General features: G+C 36.6%; 1 protein-coding gene across 2 annotated transcripts in view; it reads right to left on the reverse strand.

Annotated features, from left to right (window-relative positions):
• HOMER1 (homer scaffold protein 1) overlaps positions 1-22,983 on the reverse strand; it is an 86,964-nt gene that overhangs the window by 35,025 nt on the left and 28,956 nt on the right. For both annotated transcript variants that reach the window (XM_088519621.1, XM_088519620.1), the window contains exons 3-5: positions 18,499-18,630; positions 14,438-14,530; positions 6,995-7,137 (exon numbers count right to left, since the gene is read on the reverse strand). In XM_088519621.1, the coding sequence (XP_088375747.1) occupies positions 6,995-7,137; positions 14,438-14,530; positions 18,499-18,600 (338 nt within the window). In that variant the 5' untranslated portion in view covers positions 18,601-18,630. The remainder of the gene's footprint in view (positions 1-6,994; positions 7,138-14,437; positions 14,531-18,498; positions 18,631-22,983) is intronic.

Raw genomic sequence — 22,983 nt, forward strand, 5'->3', positions numbered from 1 at the left:
AGGGGCAAAGCATGTATGCAGATGGGGACAAACTGGGTACAAATCTGCAGAACAGATTGCAACTGGCAAACCTTGTTGCAAAAAGTCTAAACTCCAGACTGAAAAGAGTCCTTCACCTCCTTATGAGGAATGAATCCCAAATTGATGGTAAGAGTGTTAACATTTCCTGGATCCTGGTTGTGAAACACTTTCACTGACCAACATCCCTAATGAACCAGGATGAGACAGGGGAGCTTGAGTTATCAGGCTGCGTTAGAAGTGTTTGTACCTGACCTGTAAAACACCCCTCTCCGTTCTTCACATGAGACTTTTCACAAATCATGACTGCCAGAATATTCACTTGGGACTAGCAGTATCAATAGTGCTTCTTGGCTTTTTTCCTAGTATCTTCAGGTTTTTGGCTTTTTATTTCCATAAATAAAATATTTTAAATGGATGGCCGTAAAGTATTTAACAAGTTACTGAACCTTCCAATCCAAACAAGACATAACATTGGTACTTTTAAAATACAAAGCCTTTTCACAAATGATCTAAAAATAAGCAATTACATAAAGTGGCTACTTCCCCTTAAAATTTTTGATTGTTATTTTATCTGAAGAGCAGTACATAGGGACCTGCAGCATTTCTTTAGTGCCTGTTCACTTTGATTCTAATGAGACCTCAGTTTTAAAAAATGAGGTTTCAAAATACACTGCTGGAAAAGATATCTGACAGCTGCAAATACTACAGACAGACCTCTGCTTTATTAAAGACAACATCTTGGACTTCATGCTGTCCTCAGAAAGTTCATTCTGCATCTTAATCCTATTCACTAGTTAAAAGGCTTTTCTGTGAGGTCTCAAAAATGCAAGACATGGAAAGATGCAAAAATGAGTGAAAAAACACAGGAGGTATCAACTGTCTACATAAGAGCTCATACAATATAAATTCTTGCACGTCTGAACCTAAAACTCACAAAACTGGATATTCTAAATAATATATATTCACCAATCATCCCATAGAAAAACCTCACAGATGCTGCTCACAAATTAAAACAAGCACACACACATGGTATCAAAACTTACAATAAGAAAAAGAGTTCATTACTCAACTAATTTGCTAGGAATATCTAGAATAAAAATAATAGTCAAGAACAAGTATAATCAACCCAAAATCCTGACTATTGGTGAAGGCAAAGCTCCTCCACCAATGCCTGAAGACAACAAGTCATTATGTGTTAAGAGCAATCTCCTAAAAGTAACACATTTCAAAGAACAAGATTGATGAAAATGCCTAATAAATTCATGACTGAATTTAAGTCATGACTGACTTTTTCATGACTGAAAGAATTAAGTATCAGAGGTCCCAGTTTAGAGAGCTAGTTACTGAAGCTCTATCCCACAACCTTTTAAAGTCATCCAATTCTTCGATTGGCTGGAGACAATGGATATACACTTTCGGAAAAGAAAGTTTATTCCTTAATCAAGTTAGTTCAATCTTTTTTTATTTTACTGCCCAATTTAAAAAAATATTCCTATGTGATTAAACAGGAAAATCATATGTCCCACCTTATTCTTTTTCTTTTCTTTCCCCTCCCACCTTTTATTAATGCAAGTTATATAAGTATTATGTCCCTCTTCTAAGAATGTACTTGACAGACATGTTGGAGGAGTGCTCAGTTGTCCCTGAGGATGGTATTTACATCATCTAATTTCAAAATACACAGCTCACATCACCTGAATTACCCCTTGGAGTTCTGGCTAAATAAACAGCAGGAAGTAGGTAATTCAGATGCTCCAAACAAGAATGTGCTTAGACGCACAGGGGAGATCGCATAGTTATTCTCTTAAGTGTTCAGCTATTTTTAGTTTTGGGTCTAGTTCATTCCCGCAGCCTTTAAAAATAGCTCTATCAATTGCAGAGCTGCTTCATTTTAAAGAGCTTTGCAGCATTCATCCATAACAACACTTCCAAGAGTAGTACAAGTCTTTCTCTATCTTTCTGCCATATCTAGAGTCATCTTGTGTTACAGCATGAGCTCTTTCACACTGTTTGACATGTTACTGGTTTGAAAGCATGTAATGGCTTATTGCAAACCTATTGCAAAGATTCCTCAAAGAGCTGACAAATTGTCACAATCACAAAAGATTTAGCTAGCAAGTTAGCATCTATTAGCACCTACCAACAGCTAAGTGTCAGCAGCCAAAGCAAATGAATGAGAACCGGGTCATAGAAGGAGGGGACTGCAAGGCCTCAACGCAAGGCATCTTCGTGAGACCAGCCCAGGACCTACCACTGCAGCACAACAGGCAGAGCTGCAGAGCTGAGACCTCCACACCATCACACAAGTCCTGGTTGAAGTGAAGCTAAGGCCTGCTTTTAAGCAGCTGTATACTAACCAGTTCTTTGCATACACTGAGAGGGGAAATAAGCCACCCTTGAGTTTCTTCTAAGTGTGCCTTTCTCTGCAAAGTAATTGAATTTACTACAATTTTTCTAGTATGCCCTAAAATCTTACACTTCATTATAGTACTACACAATTTGAAAAACATTATTTTCATCTTTTATGTTATAGAGAAACCTTTCTTAAAAAAGTCTGGCTTTATCAATCTTGGTTGTTCCAGGATAAAGCCCTGAGCAACCTGATCTGCTCTCATTGATGACCTGCTGCAGCAGGAGCTTGGACTAGAGACCTCCTGAGGTCCCCTCCAACTTAAAGCTACCCTATAATCGTGTCAAACAGCCTTAAAAAAAAGGAAGATACATATATAAAAAACACTATACAGAATATCCAGTTACTAGGATCCAAGTATAAATTCAAATTGCAAAATACCACACCGCAAAGTTATCAACTTAATTTCTTTTTAAAAAACAATTCAACATGATCCATAAAATACTTCACTGTAACACAACTAAAATATTAAAGTTTGTAGATATGAGTGGCTTTAATACACAAAGTGAAAAATCTACTAAACAGATTTCTGCATACAACCTTTAATGAAAACTCAGTGCAGAAACATGAACTAGCAGCAAGATTCTGGGTATTTTGTTTGTTACAGCATTGGATTTACATGCAGCATTATTAAATGGTAAGCTATCTAGACAATAAAATATCTAAAATAAAAAACATAATTTGAAATAAGTCAATTTTCACTAAGGCAACGAGTCAAAATTTCATATTAAAAACATGTTTGTATACAAAAATAGGAATTTTAACAAACAAGCAACGAGCACACATACATATTGTTTGATCAAAACATTATGTAATCGAAATTCCAAGTTTCATTAAGTTAAAATGGAACACTATTATGTATCACATGAAAAATGAAGTAACATGTTCCAGTCATGGCTGACAGAAAATTAAAGATTTCCAAGATTTGTCCCAAAAGAATTCTCTTATATTTAAGTCTTGTTTCTGAAAATACATATTTTATTCCAGCACTAAGATGTCAAGAGATGGTATAAACCATTTATAACATTATAAACAAATGTATTTATTCTCAAGATTGTAAAAACTAATTTACCAAACAGTTACCAAAAAGCCCAAGCAGCAGTAGCAGCATTCACCAGAAACACTCTCCAGTTTTACTTTTAAACTATATTCTCAGGCTCATTAAGCTTAGAATATTATTCCTTTGGGCTTACACTGAAGAGTAAAAATTGTACACCATGCACCAGTTCATGCTTAATGTGAAAAATTACACTTAAAAGCAAGGTGCAGTCACATTGGAAGTGGTTACAAATGCTTGAGCGACTTCTTTTCGTCTTGAAACACCATTTTACAATCAATATTTTTATTCTACTAAAAAAAAAGATAAAGAAAAAATTCCCCCAGAAAGGGGAAAATTTCTGAGAAGACGGAGAGTTAGCTAGAAAAGATTTATGCTTTTTTCAGGTTTTTTTATGTCTTCCTTATTTTAAATATTAGTTTTGATACACTAGCTTTTGTTGCAAACAATCCTACCTGCACTAATCACCACTCAGGAAAAAAAAAAAAACTCAGCCTTGAACAAGATTTTTAAAACTTTCTAATGCCTGGCATGGGCTCCTTTTTAATTTTCATTTATTCTGACAACATTTAGTAATAAAAGCAGTACTTAGTGTATACTATAAGAAGCAGGAGTTGCCAAGTAATATTCCTCAGTAATTCAACATTAAACAGCACAATTACTTAAAAAGGAAAATAGTAAGATGCTTAATTGCAAGAGTCTATCTTTCTGTGCAATGTTCATAACACTACTTAATATCCTTTCCTCTCAAATAGTTGACTTGAGTCACACTGTTGTGAATTTAAGACTTTCATATTAAGGGTAAATGGAAGCAGCTAGACTGACTGTTGCTCTGTGCTGCTTGTAGGATATGAATGGAATTATATGTATTTACGAGAGTTATAGGCAATACTTAAAATTAATTACTGAAATAATAAGTCAAAGTTCTAATGACAAAACTCCGGTGACTGAAGTAATGCTTCCTGGATATAAATGGTCAGGAAACAACTCTAAACACTACAGCAGTCTGTGCTTAGCTTGCTGGAAGAGCACATGCCACAGCTGCCTATGCTCACACACCCAGAGGGCAGGACAGAACGACTGCGGAGAACAACGTGTCTGGCCAGGGAGAATGTTATAACCAAACAAAAATCAAACACTTTCCAGGTGTGCAGATAAAAGATGACTAATAAGACGCAGACTAAAGTATGACCTCCACATTGCTCATTTCCAGCTTTGTTAGTTCCTATTGATCCCTTCCAGCTCATACAGCCTCCTCCGAATCGGCCTTTGCTCCGAGGTGCCCACTACTCTCAGCTGTGCTGACCGCCCAGCTCAGCAGGCAGTGCAGCCCCTGAGGTCCTCCGGGCAGGGGACACCGGCCCTTGCGCAGAGTCTCCTGGCCAGCCTTGAGCACAGCCCTGGTGCTGCGGCTGCCCTGCAAAGCCTTTATCCACCTCCCTGCACTGCAGCCTACTCTAAGGCCTGCTCCTTTTGATGTCGGAGAAAATGCAAAGAAAGCCCATTTTATGCCCTTCTAAACACTCCTCTTTGCTCAGAAGCACAAACTAATCACTTCTGCTCACACACTGGGTGCAAGAGGAAGATGCTCAGTGCTTGGCAGGAGTTACATGGCACCCAGGGAACGTTCACCATGACACTGTCTTTCCATTGAGCATGGAGCACTGCTGAGAGCCAGTGGCATCCAAACAGCTGCGCACACAGCAGAGCATGAGCGTTTCCATACCCTGGGAGAAGCCCAGGGAGCCTGATGATTTGGGTATGGGGATTAATATATACATATATTTTTCCTAATAAAAGCAACTAGGTATTGATTAAATATTAGTATATGAATAGTTTCAGTTGGGCTTTTCAATAGAGGAGTGGCCAATACTTCCTTTATTATTATTATAAAAGCTCCACCTAGGCCAAAATGCAGTGGAGATCTGTGAATTTCCAAAAGATAGTTGCCCTTTCTTCAGTAATAGCTCACTGACAAACTAGTACTTTCCATTGGCAAGACAAAACCTTGGGTCTTTTGAGACACACCAAAGGGTACCCTCTAAAGGTGGCACTGACATCAAAAGACCAATTGTAAGTAAAAGTATCAAACAGAACAATAAACCAAAAATAGGCATATCCAATGCATACATGAAGTAGAAAAATGCCAAACACGAGTTTTTTAACCTATATTCTAAACCATGAAAAATTACAAGTGGGCTGTCTCAAAGAATATCTAGTCCTTAGTACAAAGTGCATTTATCATATTGGCATATCAGAAAACATTTACATATAAAAGATGAGAGGGAAGATCTTGCAGCTATCCATTTTTATACACTATTAATGTATAGACTTGTAGACTTCATCACAACTCACAAAAATACCAATAGAGAGTTCCAGCACAGAAACAATTTCAAATGAAATCTTTACAAAGCTGATAGATGTGCAACATTTGTAATATTCCTTCAACATGCAAAAGAGCTCTCTTGCAAAGCACCATTTCTTCAACAACATAGAGTCGATGCACTAGCAACAGTTGTAGTATAAAAATAAACACAATCACTCTGCTAAAAAAAATAGTGCAAAACTATGTTTTATCATTTGATAATGTAAGTTTTTTCTGATACATTCTCTTACAAAATATGAGGATTCTTGAAAAATTCTGATTCCATCGCTGCTTCTTCTGAATTATTTGCACATTTTCAAGTTCTAGAGTTCCCCAACTTTTGAGACACTGTGAGATACTGATCAAGAGCTCTCAAAATCTATTGAACTGAATCAAGACCATGCATCAAAAAAGTGTTTCTTGGGCTTTGGTAGCTAATTAAATATTGAAGTCACTCTCTACGGTCTCAGTACTTCACTTGTTTTATTGAGAGCACCCCACTTTCAGTGGTATCTAATATGCAAGAGATACCCTAACACATTATTTGTATTGTTAAGTAAGAAGTCTCAGACTTGAAGAACAATGAAGCACAACTTTCTCAGTACAATGAAGTACAATTCAGTCTGAAGCACAATTGCACTTCTCTCACATTTTTAAAAAAGTTGAAAAATGTTTTCAACTGTCAAGAAATTGTTTTAATAAAAGGCTGCTTAAAATCACATAATCCTGAAGGGTTGCAAGGGTCCTTTATCCTCTGATAACTCATCAGTGGAAGGCTGACATCCAGTACCATCCGTCATTTAAATAAAATTCACAAAAGATAATTTAATTGAAACAAATTGAAACGTAGCAGTTAACTTGACTAAGAGCTCAGACATTTAAAAATTGCTTCCTGTTAAAGGGACATCAGCACTCACTAGTGTCCAAGTCCTTGTACACATTACAAATTATTAAAAAAAATCCTTTTTTTGTGAGGAAAAGAGATTATATAGAAAATCTGAAGGCCAGGCCTTTATATATTTTATTTTAAATCAACTAACTCATAATTGTGCTACTTGAAAACCACCTAATGGAAGAAGGTCCCTTTAACAAGGAAGGAAGCAGGTATCACTTAATCAGGATGTGGGAACGGAATCCGTACCTATGTGTAAATGGCAATGCGTTCTGGGTTGGTTCAGCCCTTGGTTCTGAGTTCTGTGTCACTTCCGGCGTTGCTCTCTCATCATCTGTTCCATTAATACTTTCCGGCGTTAAAGGAGACTGTATATCCCCTCCAGCCGATTCCTTGGCAAAACAAATAAACAACAAGTTTCAATTACAAGCCGATCTACTCAGGCAATGTGCATATAAGCTCTAACATTAAATGATAAACGAGATAAAAAGATTTCAGGCAAAAGTAATGTGAAGCTCGCAGATTTATGGTATGTCTTACATTCATGTTTTATCATGTGATAAACTTAGTGTAGACCATGAGATTATCACACAAAAACCACAACTGACTTATGATTTATTTGCAGGTATCCAACCTCCTGCTTACTGGCTTTGTAGACCTCTGTCTCTTATCTGATACAATATTCAGCCCTCAGGTGGCTAAAGGACTGGCAAATATTCACACCCAGCATTCTTATCTCTTAATTTGTATTCTAAGAAGGAGAAACAAGCAACCTTGATATTTATTTCAAGATCTAGCTGTAATATTTTTATTAGCCAAAGTGAACAGTAGAAGGGTGCTGAGGTTATTGACAGTTTCTCCCATGAACCATTTGTAAAGAAGACATGTCAGCCACAGCTGGGCCCTTGGCTCTTCACATGTTCTGCCTGGTAAGAAGGCATCTACATGCAGGCAGTTTCCTCTGTTGGATTTAATGGCTGGCAGGAAGGAAGGGGCAGTTTTATTATACCTCATCACATCAACATGTGTGTTTTGACCATCAAAGACCATTTGCTGATTTCTCGTCATTGATTATATCTCATTCTTAAGAAAAAACAAAGTCTCAAAGAACACCGTAGCCCCCAAGCCAAGTACAAATACCATGTGCTTTTCAAAGCACAAATATCATGTACTTTTCTAAGTAAGAATTGTTGCACTGTTGGACATGAATGAGTCATACAAGCCAGTTAGCTCAGCTGGATTTCAGAATGTCTTGGTGGCCTTTCAGTAACCAAGAGGTACCATTTAAGACAGAAGGGCAGCATGAACAGTGTTCCATAGATGGCAGAGAGAGATGCCCACACAGCAAAGGACTGTTGTACTCGCAACACTTTCAAAAGTTAAGCAGCTCCTGCAGCCTTGCAGGCTCCTACTGTGTGCATGGAGAAGACATTTTTAAACTGAAGCACGAGCAAAATCTTTGGAAGTCTGTCTGCTACTCTTCTCAGCAGCTTGACACTCTGCATAGGAAACTGAAGAGCAGTCATCTCAAAAGGAATTGAAAACTGAAAGTATCTGGAGATGCTCAGTATTTAACAAAACAAACCACCAAAAAAAAACATTTTCTAATTCTAAACCTTTAGTTGCATTTGTAACCTCCAACTAGTTTAAAGGAATAGGACTTTTTGAAAACCAATACTGAATCTGATCTACATCTATAGAAAAAGTTGTCTTTGATTTTAAGGATTAACCAAATGAGAAAATTCAGGTAAAGGAAACAAGGTCCACCTGTTAGCACCTTCACAAAGATTATTTAGGTTATTTTAGATTAATGTTATCAGTTAACCTAAAACAGTGTAGTTCCAAGTTTTCACTACACTTTAAATAGTATTCCACATTTGCAGCACAGAGTTCAACAGTTACCAAAAATTTTGCTTTTATTCCCATAGAGTATTACTCTTACTTTACCGCTTGCATTAGTGGATGATACAGAATTAAATTACAATATTTTAATACTAATCTAAAGTTTTATTATATTTAATATTCATGAAGTTATGCAATGTACATACACAAGTATCTCCATTCCGTGCCTTCCTATTCCATTCCTGACGATTACAAAGCAGAACCTTTCACTGATTTATTACATAAATGCAAATCATTCACCATATAAATGTTAATATTTATTATGCAAATGTAAATTGTTTCAGAGGCAAGGTTGTTATTTTATACTCAAAAATCTTTTCCTAATTGTTATTATTTAGAAATCAAAACGAAACCTTGATTTCCACAAAACTGAATTTTACAGAACTGCAACTGAATTGAAATTAAATGCAAAAGCAAAACAGAATTGGCAAGATAATCAAATTCATGTATTATTCCATTAAAAATGATTAATTTTGTCTTTTCCTCTTCTCCAACCACATTAGATGTTCAAAAATAAATACAACTTCTCCATAAATCTGGTTTACTTATCTTTAAGCTAAAATTCCTACAGCACTGTTAGATATATATAGCAAGAGCTTATCCATAAAAAAACTGTATAAACACATAAAAATGATTTCACTACAAAAGAAATTAAACTGCAAGTTCCAACCAGGTTTGTTTTTCAGTAAGGCCAAAAGACTGACAGACTTCTAATTCAAACAAACATCAAATGAAAAATCAGTGCAAGGAAACGTCTTTGTCTATGTAACGTATAAACGCTTCCTGCCTGCAAATTCCTGAAAGATAGATTCGTATGCATAAGAGAAGCATTAAGTTCTAGCATGTGTTCTTCCAATAATACAGATTAATCAGTGCTCTCTCAGACTCAAAGCTATCCTTACCTGGTAAATGATTTATCTGCAGACAACAATAATCAACCTGAATAAGCACCAAATACAACAGAATAAAAGCTATAAAAGTTAGAAAACTAAGCTAACAAAACTGAGTTTGCAAATAATATTTTTATATTTTATAGTAGTTTAAAAGTGTAAAAGAGTTCTAGAAATATTTTTGGGAGATGTTTGCAAGTAAAAAAGTTTTATTAGTTTCTTATATCTACTTCAAATTTTATTGAGTTTGGGAAGAAACTTAATATATAAATTTTAAACTAAGCTTTATATTATATGTATGTATTTTAAGTTGACCTGATATATATCAGGGTAACATAAAACTAACATTCATCTGTATAGAAACTGCATGGAAAAAAAAGTTTTTAAAAACACATTAAATAAAAAAAACAAACCACACACATATTCACAAACCTCCCAGTAAACCCACAGTATACTTGAAGACCTAATATTTCTCACTCATGAGAATTATAAATAGATACTTTTGTATATTTGACAAAAAAAGAATAGTCAGCTCTTCTGCAGTACAAAACCACTATCAATTCACAGGTTTTTGGAGGATATTGATCTTCAGATCTCTCATTTGCCTTTTATATAGGCTTAGGATTTTTTTTTCCCACTTTAAATAGTGATAATATCATCAGGAGCATTTTGATACTTAAGAGTTATTCAGACTGTCAAAAGGGGCCCTGGCACGAGTAATCAGTAGGTCAAAATACTGGTAATACAGAGTAGTATAAAAAGGACACTGCCTAGAGTCTAGAAACTAAGCACAGGAGAGGGGAATTCATCAAAAGACATCCCAGTATGATTTCAGAACCTTATAAAGGAAATGTATGCATGCCAAAAAAAAAAGTCTCTAAAGTAAAACACACAGATCCTGTAACAGGGAAGAGGCCTTTTACCAGTGACAACAGGAACAGAAACAAATATGGAGTAGGTGCTTAACGATTAAGTTGGCCTCCAAAATTATGAAGAAAGCAAACCCGTTCTAGATGGCTATACTAGAAGCCTTCCTGTTAATTCCAGTTTGTTATACTTCGGAAATTTTCTCTGTTCTTCCCTGTAGTCACTGTTCTTCAGACAGTTTGCGTTTAGCATGCATTAGTAATAACGTAAGGCCAACAGCTATGGATGCAGATGCCATAATAGGCATGAAATGTTTGTTCCAGGACACAAATTCATACAGTCCTTTAAAAACTTTGAAAGTGAACTTTGTATTTCTACAAAAAAAAAAAAGTCAATGGGTGATAAAGCCATGCCTATTTTGCCAAAATCAGTCTATTCTTTGCTCTACAAAAGCGCTGTGATACCAAAACCCCCAAAATCAGCCAATTGCTATTCCTGCGAGTCTGCATTCTCCCACACTGAGACAAGAGTCCTACTATTGGGAACGAGTGACTCGCCACACAATTTCAGATATTAACAGGAGTCTTTAGCTGAAATCCACAGTCTTGAGAAAGGCTTAATGACAGCTTCTACCTAAAACAGAATAGACTTCTAGACTGCAGTAGGTGGGAGGCTCATGGAGGAAGGGTGCACACCCACAACTGAACTCTTTGGGTGTATACTTCAATCTGATTAAGTTTAAACTTGAAAATGAGGAGACAGAGGCAAAAAGCATTCCACCGACCAACAGTTATGTTTACAGCTAAGGTGGTTGACTTTGTATGCTCCTCAATAAAAATATCCACAAAATACAGGCCATAAAACAAAAGGGCATATCCAAAAATACACCTACATGGACCTGCTTCCTCCTGGTCACTAAGCAAGTCTGCTGGTGAGAGAAAAATCTATCAAATAATACCAAGACTCTGCTAAAAACTCAATACAACTTAAAGAGATAGTCAAACTTCAGTGAACTTTAGGTAAGATTCTTGTTCAGAAGTTATACTTTTAAACAAGGAAAATACTTGAGTTCTAAATACATTTTCTATTTAAGTAAGGTATCTGTTATCTTCATTTGTTTGCTATTAATCCTTAGCTTCACTTCAAGTTTTGGTATGGACACAATGCAGGACATTCAGAATCGAAGCTTACACATGCAGGGTTATGTCAAAGCTGAATGGTAAATGCCTTATGCCAGGCTTTGTTGCACTATATATGGAGTATAATAAAGCTATAGAATGCAGAAAAAGGCACATTATACTTTCTCTAGAACTGTGTAGCAAAGAGGGCGACAATGTGCTGCATCTGGTACTTTAATTAACTAGTAAATAGTAAGAGGAGACTTTTTAACGAAGTATCAAGAGAAGCATAACACATTTTATATAAGCTTTATATGTATCTTTGCCAATTGTGAAGTGCAGTATCTTCCTACTTATTCTTAATTAGATGCAGAAGAACTCGGTAAAAGCTAAAGAGAAGAACTGATGGTTGCAGGTGACTGTGCTAGTGTTAGTAAGACTCACTTACACAATACCTCCCAATGTCTTTCCTGTCAAAAGCTTGCTGAAAAGTCATGTTCTTAGGAAATCTTGGCTGGCAAGAGACTACCTCTCCTTCCTCTTTTTCATTCTCTTTTGGCAAATCATCACTACACAAAAGGGAAAGAAATGCTGCAAAATGATCCAGAAAGGCAATACTGGCATTATGTGCCTTTACAGCCACTTTTGGTGAGGTGACCAAAAGCAGCAAGTGCTCCTACAAATGTCCCTCGGGTCCTCTCTGCCAAGCATCCCTCTCCCAGTCACTACCCTCTTTGAACGAGCCCCGGTGCCTTGAAGCACCCAAAAAGTGCAGCAGTCTGCCATGAAGCCACTGCTTTTCAGCTGCTCCCAACCCAAAGTTCCTGATTCATCTCCTTTCTCCTTGGGAACTAATGAGAAGCATTACGTATGTGAAGACTATTATGCTGATGTGTCAGCACTTGCACTAACTGTAACTTGCACTTGGAATAATACACTAACTTATCAATATGGCTAAAAGCCAAGAGATGAAAGGTAAGGTCGGAATACAAAATTATTCCTAAGTGCACAGTAATTAAATTGCAGCTCAACATGCATTACAGAGTTGCTCCAGGTAATATTTCTGTAACTGCCTACAGTGTAAAATATTAGGCTCCAACATTAGGTATAAACAGCAATCTGTACAAGAAAATGAACTATATTAATAGCTCATATAGATTAAGATGAAAGCTTTAACTCTGGGCATCCTGTCTCCGAATAGTTTCAAAACAAACAAAAAACCCCCCCACAGAATCATAGAATGCTTAAGATTAGAAGTGACCTCTAGAGGTCATCTAGTCCAACCCCCCTGCACATGCACGTGGCACAGGACTGCATCCAAGCAGGTTTTGAAGATCTCAAGAGAAGGAGACTCCACAACCTCTCTGGGCAGCCTGTTCCACTGCTCTGTCAGCCTCACTGTTAAAAAATGTTTCCTTAAGTTCCTGTGGAACTTCTGGTGTTTCAGTTTGTGGCCATTACCACAAAATTAATTCACTCCATTTGACAGTGTCAGCCTTAGCTTGAGTTCAGAGTATTACTCAATGTGTCAAAAAAGAAGTACAGTAATTGTTTTGCCTATATTAAGCAAGTCCTCTACAGTTGCTTAAGCACTTCACTGTACCAAGCCAAGTATATACTAGGTTATAGTACTGAAATTCTTATTTCCATTATCAATATTTATTTGTTATTTTATCAACATAAATAAAATATAATCTATGGAATTTTTCAGGAGGTTAGAGCGTCAAGGAAACTAATGAAAAAACACTGCCTCATTTTTTCCTGTTGCCATTCAAGACATTGCAAGCAAAGGCAAGCCATTCCCTTTCAATGCTACAAGCCAGTGTAGCACCTGGGTATCTTGCCTACCAGGAAAAAAAGTAAGGTTAGCCTCCTTGTATATTTTCTTGTGGTTGCTGCCCTGACTTCTCTTGGAAGGGCACCAGATGTAGCTCTCCAGTGGCAACAAACCTATTTGCACCATATGTTGCAAACTGCCTGAAATCCTGGATTCATCAAAGATTAGGAGCACACTGCAATACAAAGCTTCAAAGAGATGCACTGAGTCAGTAAATGCAGATGCATTCTTTGGAGAAAGAGGAGAGGAGAGGGGAGGGAGAAAAAAAATCCTAATCCCTGCTGAAATGTTAAAGCTGTTTCTTCCTTCAAGAGGAAGAATTACATTTGCCCTTACTACTGCTTAAAATAAAACAAATGGCTACACCCAGAGCCAAAAACACTAAGAGGGAGAGGCATAAAAGTCCCGTGTAATTTCTTTTTCCAAAGCAAACTCAAAATATATGTGCTTTCAGGTAAATTAATTTTAAGATTGGCTGATGTAGTATGACTATATTAATTTATCTTCCTGTTGGGCTGTTAACCCAGTTCATGGGTTTTTTGTTTTGTTTTTAATCTTTTTACAACATGTCCAACTGTGGTAAAACTTCAGAATCTCCACATTAATCTGTCCTCTTGCATCAACACATTTCACAACTGAATACTAGATAGCATGAAAACATTTTAAGTGGTGCTTGGTATTTTAACTCTGACTTTTTGTTAAAAGAATTTTTTATAAAGTTCTTTACTATGCATCTCCTTCAGTTTCACAGATACAATAAAAGAAACACTTAATTTTTTTTTATTACAGATTCACTAAAATAACTGCTCACCATCTTTACTCAAAATCTTTTTGGGGGAAAGCTGAAAAGAAGGGGAAAAAAAAAGTCCTAACTTTAGTTTACAGAAGCCCCTTTGACACTTCCATAGTGAATATTTTAACACTTCTAGATGACTGTATAGAGGCTTTAGACTGAACAGGGAAGCATTCTGATCACTTTAAATAAGACATAAGTGGATAAGATACAACATAAATTCTTAAAACAGTAAGTAGCACAGACTATGCGCTTCTAGGCTTCAATCAGGCAATTAAGACTCACTTGCGAGGGCGTACTTGTTAGCTCCATCTTTTCTTGGGATTTTTCCTTTGCTAGTCGTGCAGCTTCTTTGAATTCCTGAAATTTGTCCGCAAACTGAAGGTACATATGTTGAAAGAGTGAGAGAGAGAAAGAGAGAGAGAGAGAGAAGAAGGGAGGGAGATAGTAGGCGTGAAGTAGTTACATTACATGCAGAACAGAATGTAATACTTAACATTTTACAAAGTCAAATTCTGTCAGTAGATTTTTTTTTCCTCCTTATTAGATACTCATTTAGGTGAGTTACCTTTCAGATAGTATATACTGTTTATATGACAGAAAAAAATAGGACAAAACAAAAAAGTTTTCTCCCTGATAGCATAAAAAACCCACAACCCCTCAGATGTGGCTAATGGCAGTGGTAAATTGCCTTCAGTAGCTGTTTTCAGGTTCAGATTTTATCGCCTTCCTTACAATGGGTGATCTGGCTCTGAAGCCTGAGGCCACTATTAGCCTGAAGTCTTCAATAGGTTTCATTCTTTGGTACCTGAAACAATACTGGTTTCTTCCAAATTTTAACAGCATTTGTAATTTCAATAGCTAAATGAAAAAGCAGCAGTAGGAGTCCTAATCCAATTGACCTCAGCCAAGATAAAGAATGAATTTGTTGAATTTTACTCTCTCACATACTGAGCTCCACATTCAAGAATTACACACTGAACTCTCGTATGAAGCGTAAGGTACCTTCTTCCAGAAAATAGCTGAAGCAATTGAGAAATGTGTGTGCCTTTAAACTTGACAGATTTATTAAGATGGCTTAGATTCTTTCCAGAGAAGAAACTAGCCTCATATACACTACACACTAGAGTATCCAAACATTTTTTTTTGATTGCTACTGCTTTTATACAGAACATATTTTTTTACTATCATCAGCTAAAGATAAAACTGATAATGTGAAATTATAAGAAGTTCACCGACAGTTTCTAAACTGTGGTAGAATAAAAAGAAATTGCTTTGCACTGCAAGCATATGGAAGAGATCAAGGCTACTTCTGCATGTCACAATCACCTCAACTATTTCAATCAAAACTTCACTCGCTCAATCAAAGCTCAGTACTTGAAAAGCCCTATTGTTTTTAAGCTTTAAGAAGGATTCACTGCAGGATTAATAACTTAAGGAAAAGAAATATTAATAATTTAAAGAAAAGTTGTAGAAGGAGATTATGAGAAGATCTCACAAGTACCTATGATGGTGCTATGGCTATTTAGCATATTCTTCAGTTATTTGGAGTAAATCAGCTCAACCATCTCAAAGAGACAGCACATTTGAGAGAGTTCTGCTGTATGGAAAGAGATAATCTATCAAAAGCACATCCTTGTATTGTGTTTGAGAGATTATGTCTCAGCAATTTTATGTGAATATTATAGAACATTCTATTCTACTTACTACAGCAGCTAGAGGAATTCTGCTAGCAAACTATGATTCAGTGAAGGAAAGAAACATTCTTCAACAGAGGAATAATCTTTTAGGTATCACTGACTGCTGCTTCACTTTAGATGAGCAATCTTGTGGTGGTCTGATACACTGAGCAAAGGTCTGATGAAGAATGACTATTTTTCCACCAAAGATTCTCACCCAGCTAATTTTCAGTCACTATTATGATAGAAAAAGAGGTTATCACTGTTGTAATCTACAACAGTGAACAGTATCAATTTAGAAGGACAAGGGAACATGAAGCAAAAAAGAATAGTCCATGAGTTAAAACCTTACTACAAGCTTTAGAAATGATCTGCTTAATTAGTGACACAGCTGAGCTGACAATGGTGTGAGAACATACAGCTTCCTACAAGACATAACTCTTACTCTCTCTGCCCTGATTATTTGCTTTATTCTCTGAGGCCCAGAGATGCTATGCAAACCAAATTATATATAATAGGGCTCTTCACTTAGGGACTTTATTAAATCAAGTACAGAAAAGTAAATCCAAAACCAATTTTTAGGAAACTTCTAGGAACAATCTGTTTCTAAATATACCCATGAATACAGTTTGCTAGCACTGTTACTAATATCGAGTAGTACATTGAGCTTTGAATTAGATTTCATGCCTTACAGTACTAAATGTATCAAAGTGACTACTTTGGTATACTTGACTACTATGCTAGTGCACACAAATGAGAATTAGTTGTCTTCTGTCTTGTCTGTCTGCTCAGATAGATGTGATTTGTCTAAGGCTGCACAACAGATTCAGGGATTATATTTCAGGTTTTCTGATACCAAGATCATATGTACCAAGCTGATGACAAAAAGTTTCCTTTTCCCCATCAAAGAATTGTTTGGGTTGTTATTATAAAATTAACAGAAAAAAAAAAAAACAGAAGTTTTACCTTTATGAATTTCAGTGGCAACAATTAGCTATTTTAACTCACACTAAAATAATTCAGATAAAAAACTGTTTGCTGGTAAGGTCCTGTGGATTAATAATCATAAGCTTCTGAGGAGGTCTGTGGCTTGATATTTTTTCAGAAAGATATAAGAATTTGTCCAAAATCATAGCAACATGAATAACTTCTATTCAAAGAGGTACTTTTAACAAAGTATCTCCTTTAGCTTTTCAGATGATTGTTGAAACAGCAATATAAAGTTTGAAGCCAAGAGCATATGAAGAACTCTTATATGTCAGTTTGAGAGCAGCTAAAAAATGAAAGAATGAAACAACTGTGATTGAGAAAACAGTATCACTTGGGGAAAGCAATGAAAAAGTTAATGAAAGGACAAATGCAAAAAAAAAAAAAAGAAAAGAAAAAACGAGAGGCAAACTAAATTAGCACTTTGTTAATATTTTAAAGCCATATAGCATAAGTTATTGCTATTTTGGTGAGCAAGGGCCTCTAGCACGTATTTAAGTCAATTTACACAAATTTAAATAAATGATGGTTTCTAAGCTTATTGATGCAATGACATATGCATAAATACACAAGCATATATGCACTATTAACATTATTCAAAATTTCCTGCGGTTGTGTTGTTTTGTAGAAATGAAAGCTATCTCATTATGAAAGAAAGAATTTCTATAAATGAATCATACTGTTCAATTAAGTAGATGTACCAATTTTTTCAATGGTTCTTCTAAAAGGCCCATGTTTTGTAGGCAATTACTACTTTCTCAAATGTGCTGCCCTTTTAAAGAAATAAAGCAATTGTTATTCTTTATATGTTCTGTAGATTACTATATATTCCTTTCTATTGCATATGGGTTTCCAGATCTTTGGTACAAAAGACCTCCGTTTAAGTTATTCCTTATTAAGTAATTCCTCAAACAAAACAGAAATTCTTCATCTGCAAAAATTACACTGGTTTCTACAGGTGGTTGGAGTCATCTATCATAGGGGTATCAGTAGCAAATGGCATTGCAGAGCAGTGCTCACAGCACTATGCTATCAGTTCATTAAAGAAAAGAATAACTAGTTTTCTTGGATTAGAGCAGACTTCCTACACAGACAGATCAGAAAAATATTTACATACATCATAGAGTTTCTTTATTAATCATTTCAACTTTTCTACCCAAACAAGAAAATTAAGCATTTTTCTTACTAGCTTACGCTTAAATTTGCCAACATGATAATATGCACCATATAGCAGAAAAATAAAGTGAATGTGGCTAACAAAAAAAAAAACCCAAACTGAAGTTCATCTCTAGTTTTTCCTATAAGATCTAAATACATAAGAAACTAAGTTATTCAATCCTAAATTCCATCATGAAAGACTGTAATGGCAGAACAACTTTTAGAAAGGGAGAAAATAAATGATCAGATAAAGCATTAATATCATGCCCTGTAATATCTTAAAACTCCCTCTTCTCCTCATTGAGTTTTTTTTTTAAAGTGCAAAAACAAACACATCACCCAGATATCAGAATGTTAAAACCTTACTGCCATTACTTCTTACCTTGTCTTTTTACCTTGCAAGGATTTATATACAAAATTTGTGAGTAACAAAACAGTAGTGAGTCAAGATGCAAACATCAATAATGAAAAATTCTTAAGGTCACCTGATTTCCCAAAAAGTTTTCATTAGTTACAACTTACTTTTGAAAGATGATGTTCAGAAGAAAATCCCAAGCCATAGACTGTATTCGCTCTGCTGTCTGCCCACTGGCCAAACTTCTGGGATGTTTTAGTAAATGTCATATTGGGGGTGATAGTGCTATTTATTATTGCCTGAAACAAAGTAACAGTTGTAAAAGTTGTTTTTTTTAAGATTAAGACTACTCATAACTGAAAATTACAGACAAGTACTTGTGCATCATGAATGATCCATGCACTGGCAACTAGGGAACAATTTTCCTTTAATCCAATCACAGCTACAGTCCAGACAGCACGAAATGGCATAGTTTCTGGAACAGAAGCAAGAGCTGGGTGGACCACCTGTTTGCATCTGCGAGTAGTAATTTAGTTAGCAAGCCTAAAAAGGGTCATGAAAGCATACACACAGGCTAATGAAATGAAAAAAGCTAGAAATTCTTTTTTCGCCTCACAAGGGTATTTCTTTTTCCCCTAAAACAATGTCTCTCAAGCAGCACTGCAAGTTTGTTGAATTTCTGCATGTTGTGTAATGTACTCTCACTGAAAAGCTATTTCACAGGCTTCTGTATTGCAAGAATTTTCTTTTGTAAACACACACCCCTGATGACAAAAAAGGTCATGCACCAAGTACAGAAGAACCATCCTGCTTAGAAATTTTGCTGCTATTGTTTATAATATCAAAGTACATCTTTCTGTCACATATTTTTGCTAATGTAATCAGAAAACACAACTGCTGGATGGTTACTTGATTCTAACCAAACCCAGTTGAAGATTTCTCATGAATTTTCAGAATTCTACCTGCTCTTTCAACACATTAAAGCTTGTCTAATATATTCTAAACTTGTAATGTGAAACTGTCCAGTTAAAGTACGTTAAAGTCTTACATGATACCAGTGGGTTCCATGTCCCTAAAAGCTGCTGGTTACATTGTTCTTACATGTCACTTACTCTATTCCAAAGGTTATTGTCAATAAAACCTTTTGGGCGTTAAACATGTACATGTGCCTTGTTCTTCTTCCATGAAACCACAGGCCCCCTTATTGCCCTCATAGTTCTAAGCCAGTGATTACTGAGGAATCTCAGGACAGCAACAAAAATCCATACTATCCAAATCAATTTCTTTGTTGCAGATGAAGATACTTGTTTTCTCTGAATAGAGGAAACTGATGTGAAGGAAATAACAGTCTTTTCTCAATATGTTAGCAGTGAGAAACTTCACTTTCACAGAAACCAAATACTGCTTCCCAAAGCTTGAGATCTTCTAGAAACTAAGTCCAGCCTATAACATTTCAGTGACATGTCATTTTGGACGGAGACTAAAGCGGGTAGTTACGGAGCTGAATCAGCGGCATCCTTTGCTTCTGCTGTGATTTGTGTAGCACTGCAGCATGGCTACGATCACCCTTTTTGCCTGAATCCTACTGGGCAAGATTGAAAAATTCACAGCTAAGGGGCCAGTTAGGGGTCACAAACATCTTCCAATGCGTATATGCCAATTCTTAGCTAAGGGCGGGGGAGTCCTGCAGGAAAGCACTGCTCAGGAGAGCACTCAGTATTGCAACACGTAGAGAGGCAAACATGTTGCATAGCAGCACAGGGGATTTTAACAAAACTGGTATCTGCCTCAGTGGCTTTGCCAGCTCTACTATGCTCAAACTAAACTGCAAGAGCAAATCAGGACTGAGCTCAGGATATCAAACAGGTAGTTCTCTCAGATCATGCTTGCCTCAAAGTGAAGGTTTTGGGTAGCTACTTTGTGAATAATTCCTGCAGAATTTTGGGATGCCTGAAAACATGTTCAACAAAGCACACCTCAACAGGTAAAGGCTAAATCCCCTCTGTTAATAGAGACTGGAGTGCCATCTCCAGCATTAGGTTTCCACAAAGTTTCAAAGTTTCTTATTGCTAAAATCATCTCTGGAATTTGTACTACAGCCTCTCATTGACTGGGCTGTCTATGCTGCACATGACTGAGGAGAAAACATGAGACAGTGGAGACGAACAGTTCTCTTGGGAAGGTAGTGTTCTGAAGCTCTAATTTTCTTATATGCTTCTTTTCTTCTTATGTACTGTCACTGCTAGAAACCTTCCCTTTGAGGGCAAGTCCAAACCAGAGACTGTTTCTCATCTGCAGGTGGCTTCCTGGATGTACGCTAACCCAGCAGGAAGAGCGGGAGGAACCAGCCAGTTTTCAGGTGGCCCTGTGTGCGCCCTGACCCACTGCCCACGAGGACATTTGTGCAAGAGCTGCCCAGGCCAGAGGGGGGTATCTGTGTTGTCAGCAGTTACAGCAACTGCCAAACTGCCTCCAGCTCTCACTCTGCCCCCTTTCTTCCCCTCCAGAGGAGGAGGTGGAAGTATTTGTTCTAAAGAGAAGTTTCTCATTGTCAAGATTACACTGAGATTGATACAAGAAGAATCCTTCATTAAATAAAGTCATTTTATAAGGAAATGAGAGTGTTCAATTCTCTCTAAATAAAAAGCTATGCTTTTAGATATGCTACATCTCTTAAGCACACTTGTTAGGCAATAAAGTGCAATGCTAGAGCATGCTGAAGATACGCTCTACACTACTAGTAGTGTCAGCTACTTCTGAAAAACACTAGTTTTTTTAAACTCATATCTTCAGTATTTTTAATTAGAATTTATAATTAGATCTGTATTGCTGGCTCAGAAAGGTAGCATTTTAACTGCTCTCCTTTATACAAGGAGATTTCACTGTTGAGTCACCAGTATAAGAAGTGTCAGATATTTCACCAACTTTTAAGAATGTTGTTAGTATAAATGTACAAGGATATCTTAAAAAGAGAACAGAGTGGATCTGACAGGCAGACATTTAGCCTTTGAAGAAAGCTGATTTTATCATCTCCAAATTTTTCTCGAATAATAAACTAGCTTTCATGTTTTCCTTTCAAATAAGTTTAGCTATGAAAAAATAGGGCACATGCTTAAGCTGTTCTTTTGACTGACTGCAGACCCAACAGCTGCAAAATATGCAGTAGTAGTCAAAAATGATTTTATCTTGTATGAAAGATGATAATATCAACATACGGACCTTTCCTTTTCAAAGGAAAAAAAAATAACTAAAGACCTAGTTTTAAAAGTCTTCCTTGAAATCTATATTTAACATTACGCAGATTACCACTTCTAATGTGTTAGCTTAAACTGTTGTTAAAGATCCTCTATTACAGTAACATACATTGGTGACTTTTGGCTCACAACACGCACGCATCTGCTGGAACCTACAGATTGAAAAGCCACTCTTTTCTACAATCTTCCTGTTCTGGATAAGCACAAATTACTTTTGTAGTCTTGCATTTATGCAAGCATTATCAGAGAGTTAATTAGTAGTGCAAGAGTATCTCCTTCCTTTTCTCAGAGGCTGCCAGGGACCAAATGGAGAAGAGAGCAGGGCTATTGGAATAATCTTTACATCTATCAGCAGTGTCAGTGGAGACATCCTGCCATCATCCAGGAGAAAGAAATACTAAGACACCTTTTTCCAAGAAGATATGAAATGATTATATAATTAATGAGAACTGAAAACCTTAGCAACAACTGCTAAGTGTTGTCATGTCACATTATATAAGAGATTTTATTTTTCAGGCCTCCTGACAGTCCTTAGAGTGGTATGAGAAAAAGGTTGCATTGCAGATATTTACTCAAGAGGTTACAGTAACCAGCTTCAGGTAACACCAAGTTATTACTTCAGATCAGGATCTGCCTGACATGGGCCACAGGGATCAAGATATCCTATATGATTGTAAAATAAGGCCCATACACTGAACACCTTAGGGTCCTCAAGTTAGAGGGCAATGCATTTCTTGCATGAGGTATTTTAAGAGGAGATAATGTCAGAGAACAACATTATAGAGAGGCAGAAATTCCTTTGGAGTTACTCTTCTAAGATTCATAAAAGGACTATGTGGATCCCTCAGCCAAGAGGGAAGATCACATCATAAAAACATCCTTCTGTTTTCAAGAAGATCTGTTGATGCTCCTGACACAATCGGTGCACAAGTTAGTAGAAAGAAATCGTGTGTACCTTGTGCTTTTCCACTTCAAATCAGGAGGTAAACTACTTTGTTTCAAATTATTTTCTGAATGGTAACTGGGAAAGTTTTTAGTTTGGTTTATAATCCAGAAAACCAAATTTAACGAAAACTGATATGGAGAAGAGCTCTTCACAGCAGATTACTTTCTGCTCTGACTCAGAACACTCAGCTTCTTGCAGAGCAAGGAGTACCTAAGGCTTCGATGTCCTCCTCCAGGGCTGTACAAAGTAGGCTCGCAAAGTTCCCCTAATGCTCTATCACGCATCCTGAGGCGAGAGGAAGGAAGGTCTCAGCAGAAGGCAAAAGAGGGGGGCAGAAATGTGATTATAATTCAAACCTCAAGTATTTCTCTCTCAAAGATGCCTTACTACAGTCTGAATGGGCACACCCTTGAGTTGCTATCACTTACTAACTCTATTACTCAGCGCCTCAG

Source organism: Tinamus guttatus, unplaced genomic scaffold (genome assembly GCF_059628265.1).
Source record: "Tinamus guttatus ecotype Peru unplaced genomic scaffold, ASM5962826v1 Tinamus_guttatus_pri_ptg000064l, whole genome shotgun sequence".
Lineage (NCBI taxonomy): Eukaryota > Metazoa > Chordata > Aves > Tinamiformes > Tinamidae > Tinamus > Tinamus guttatus.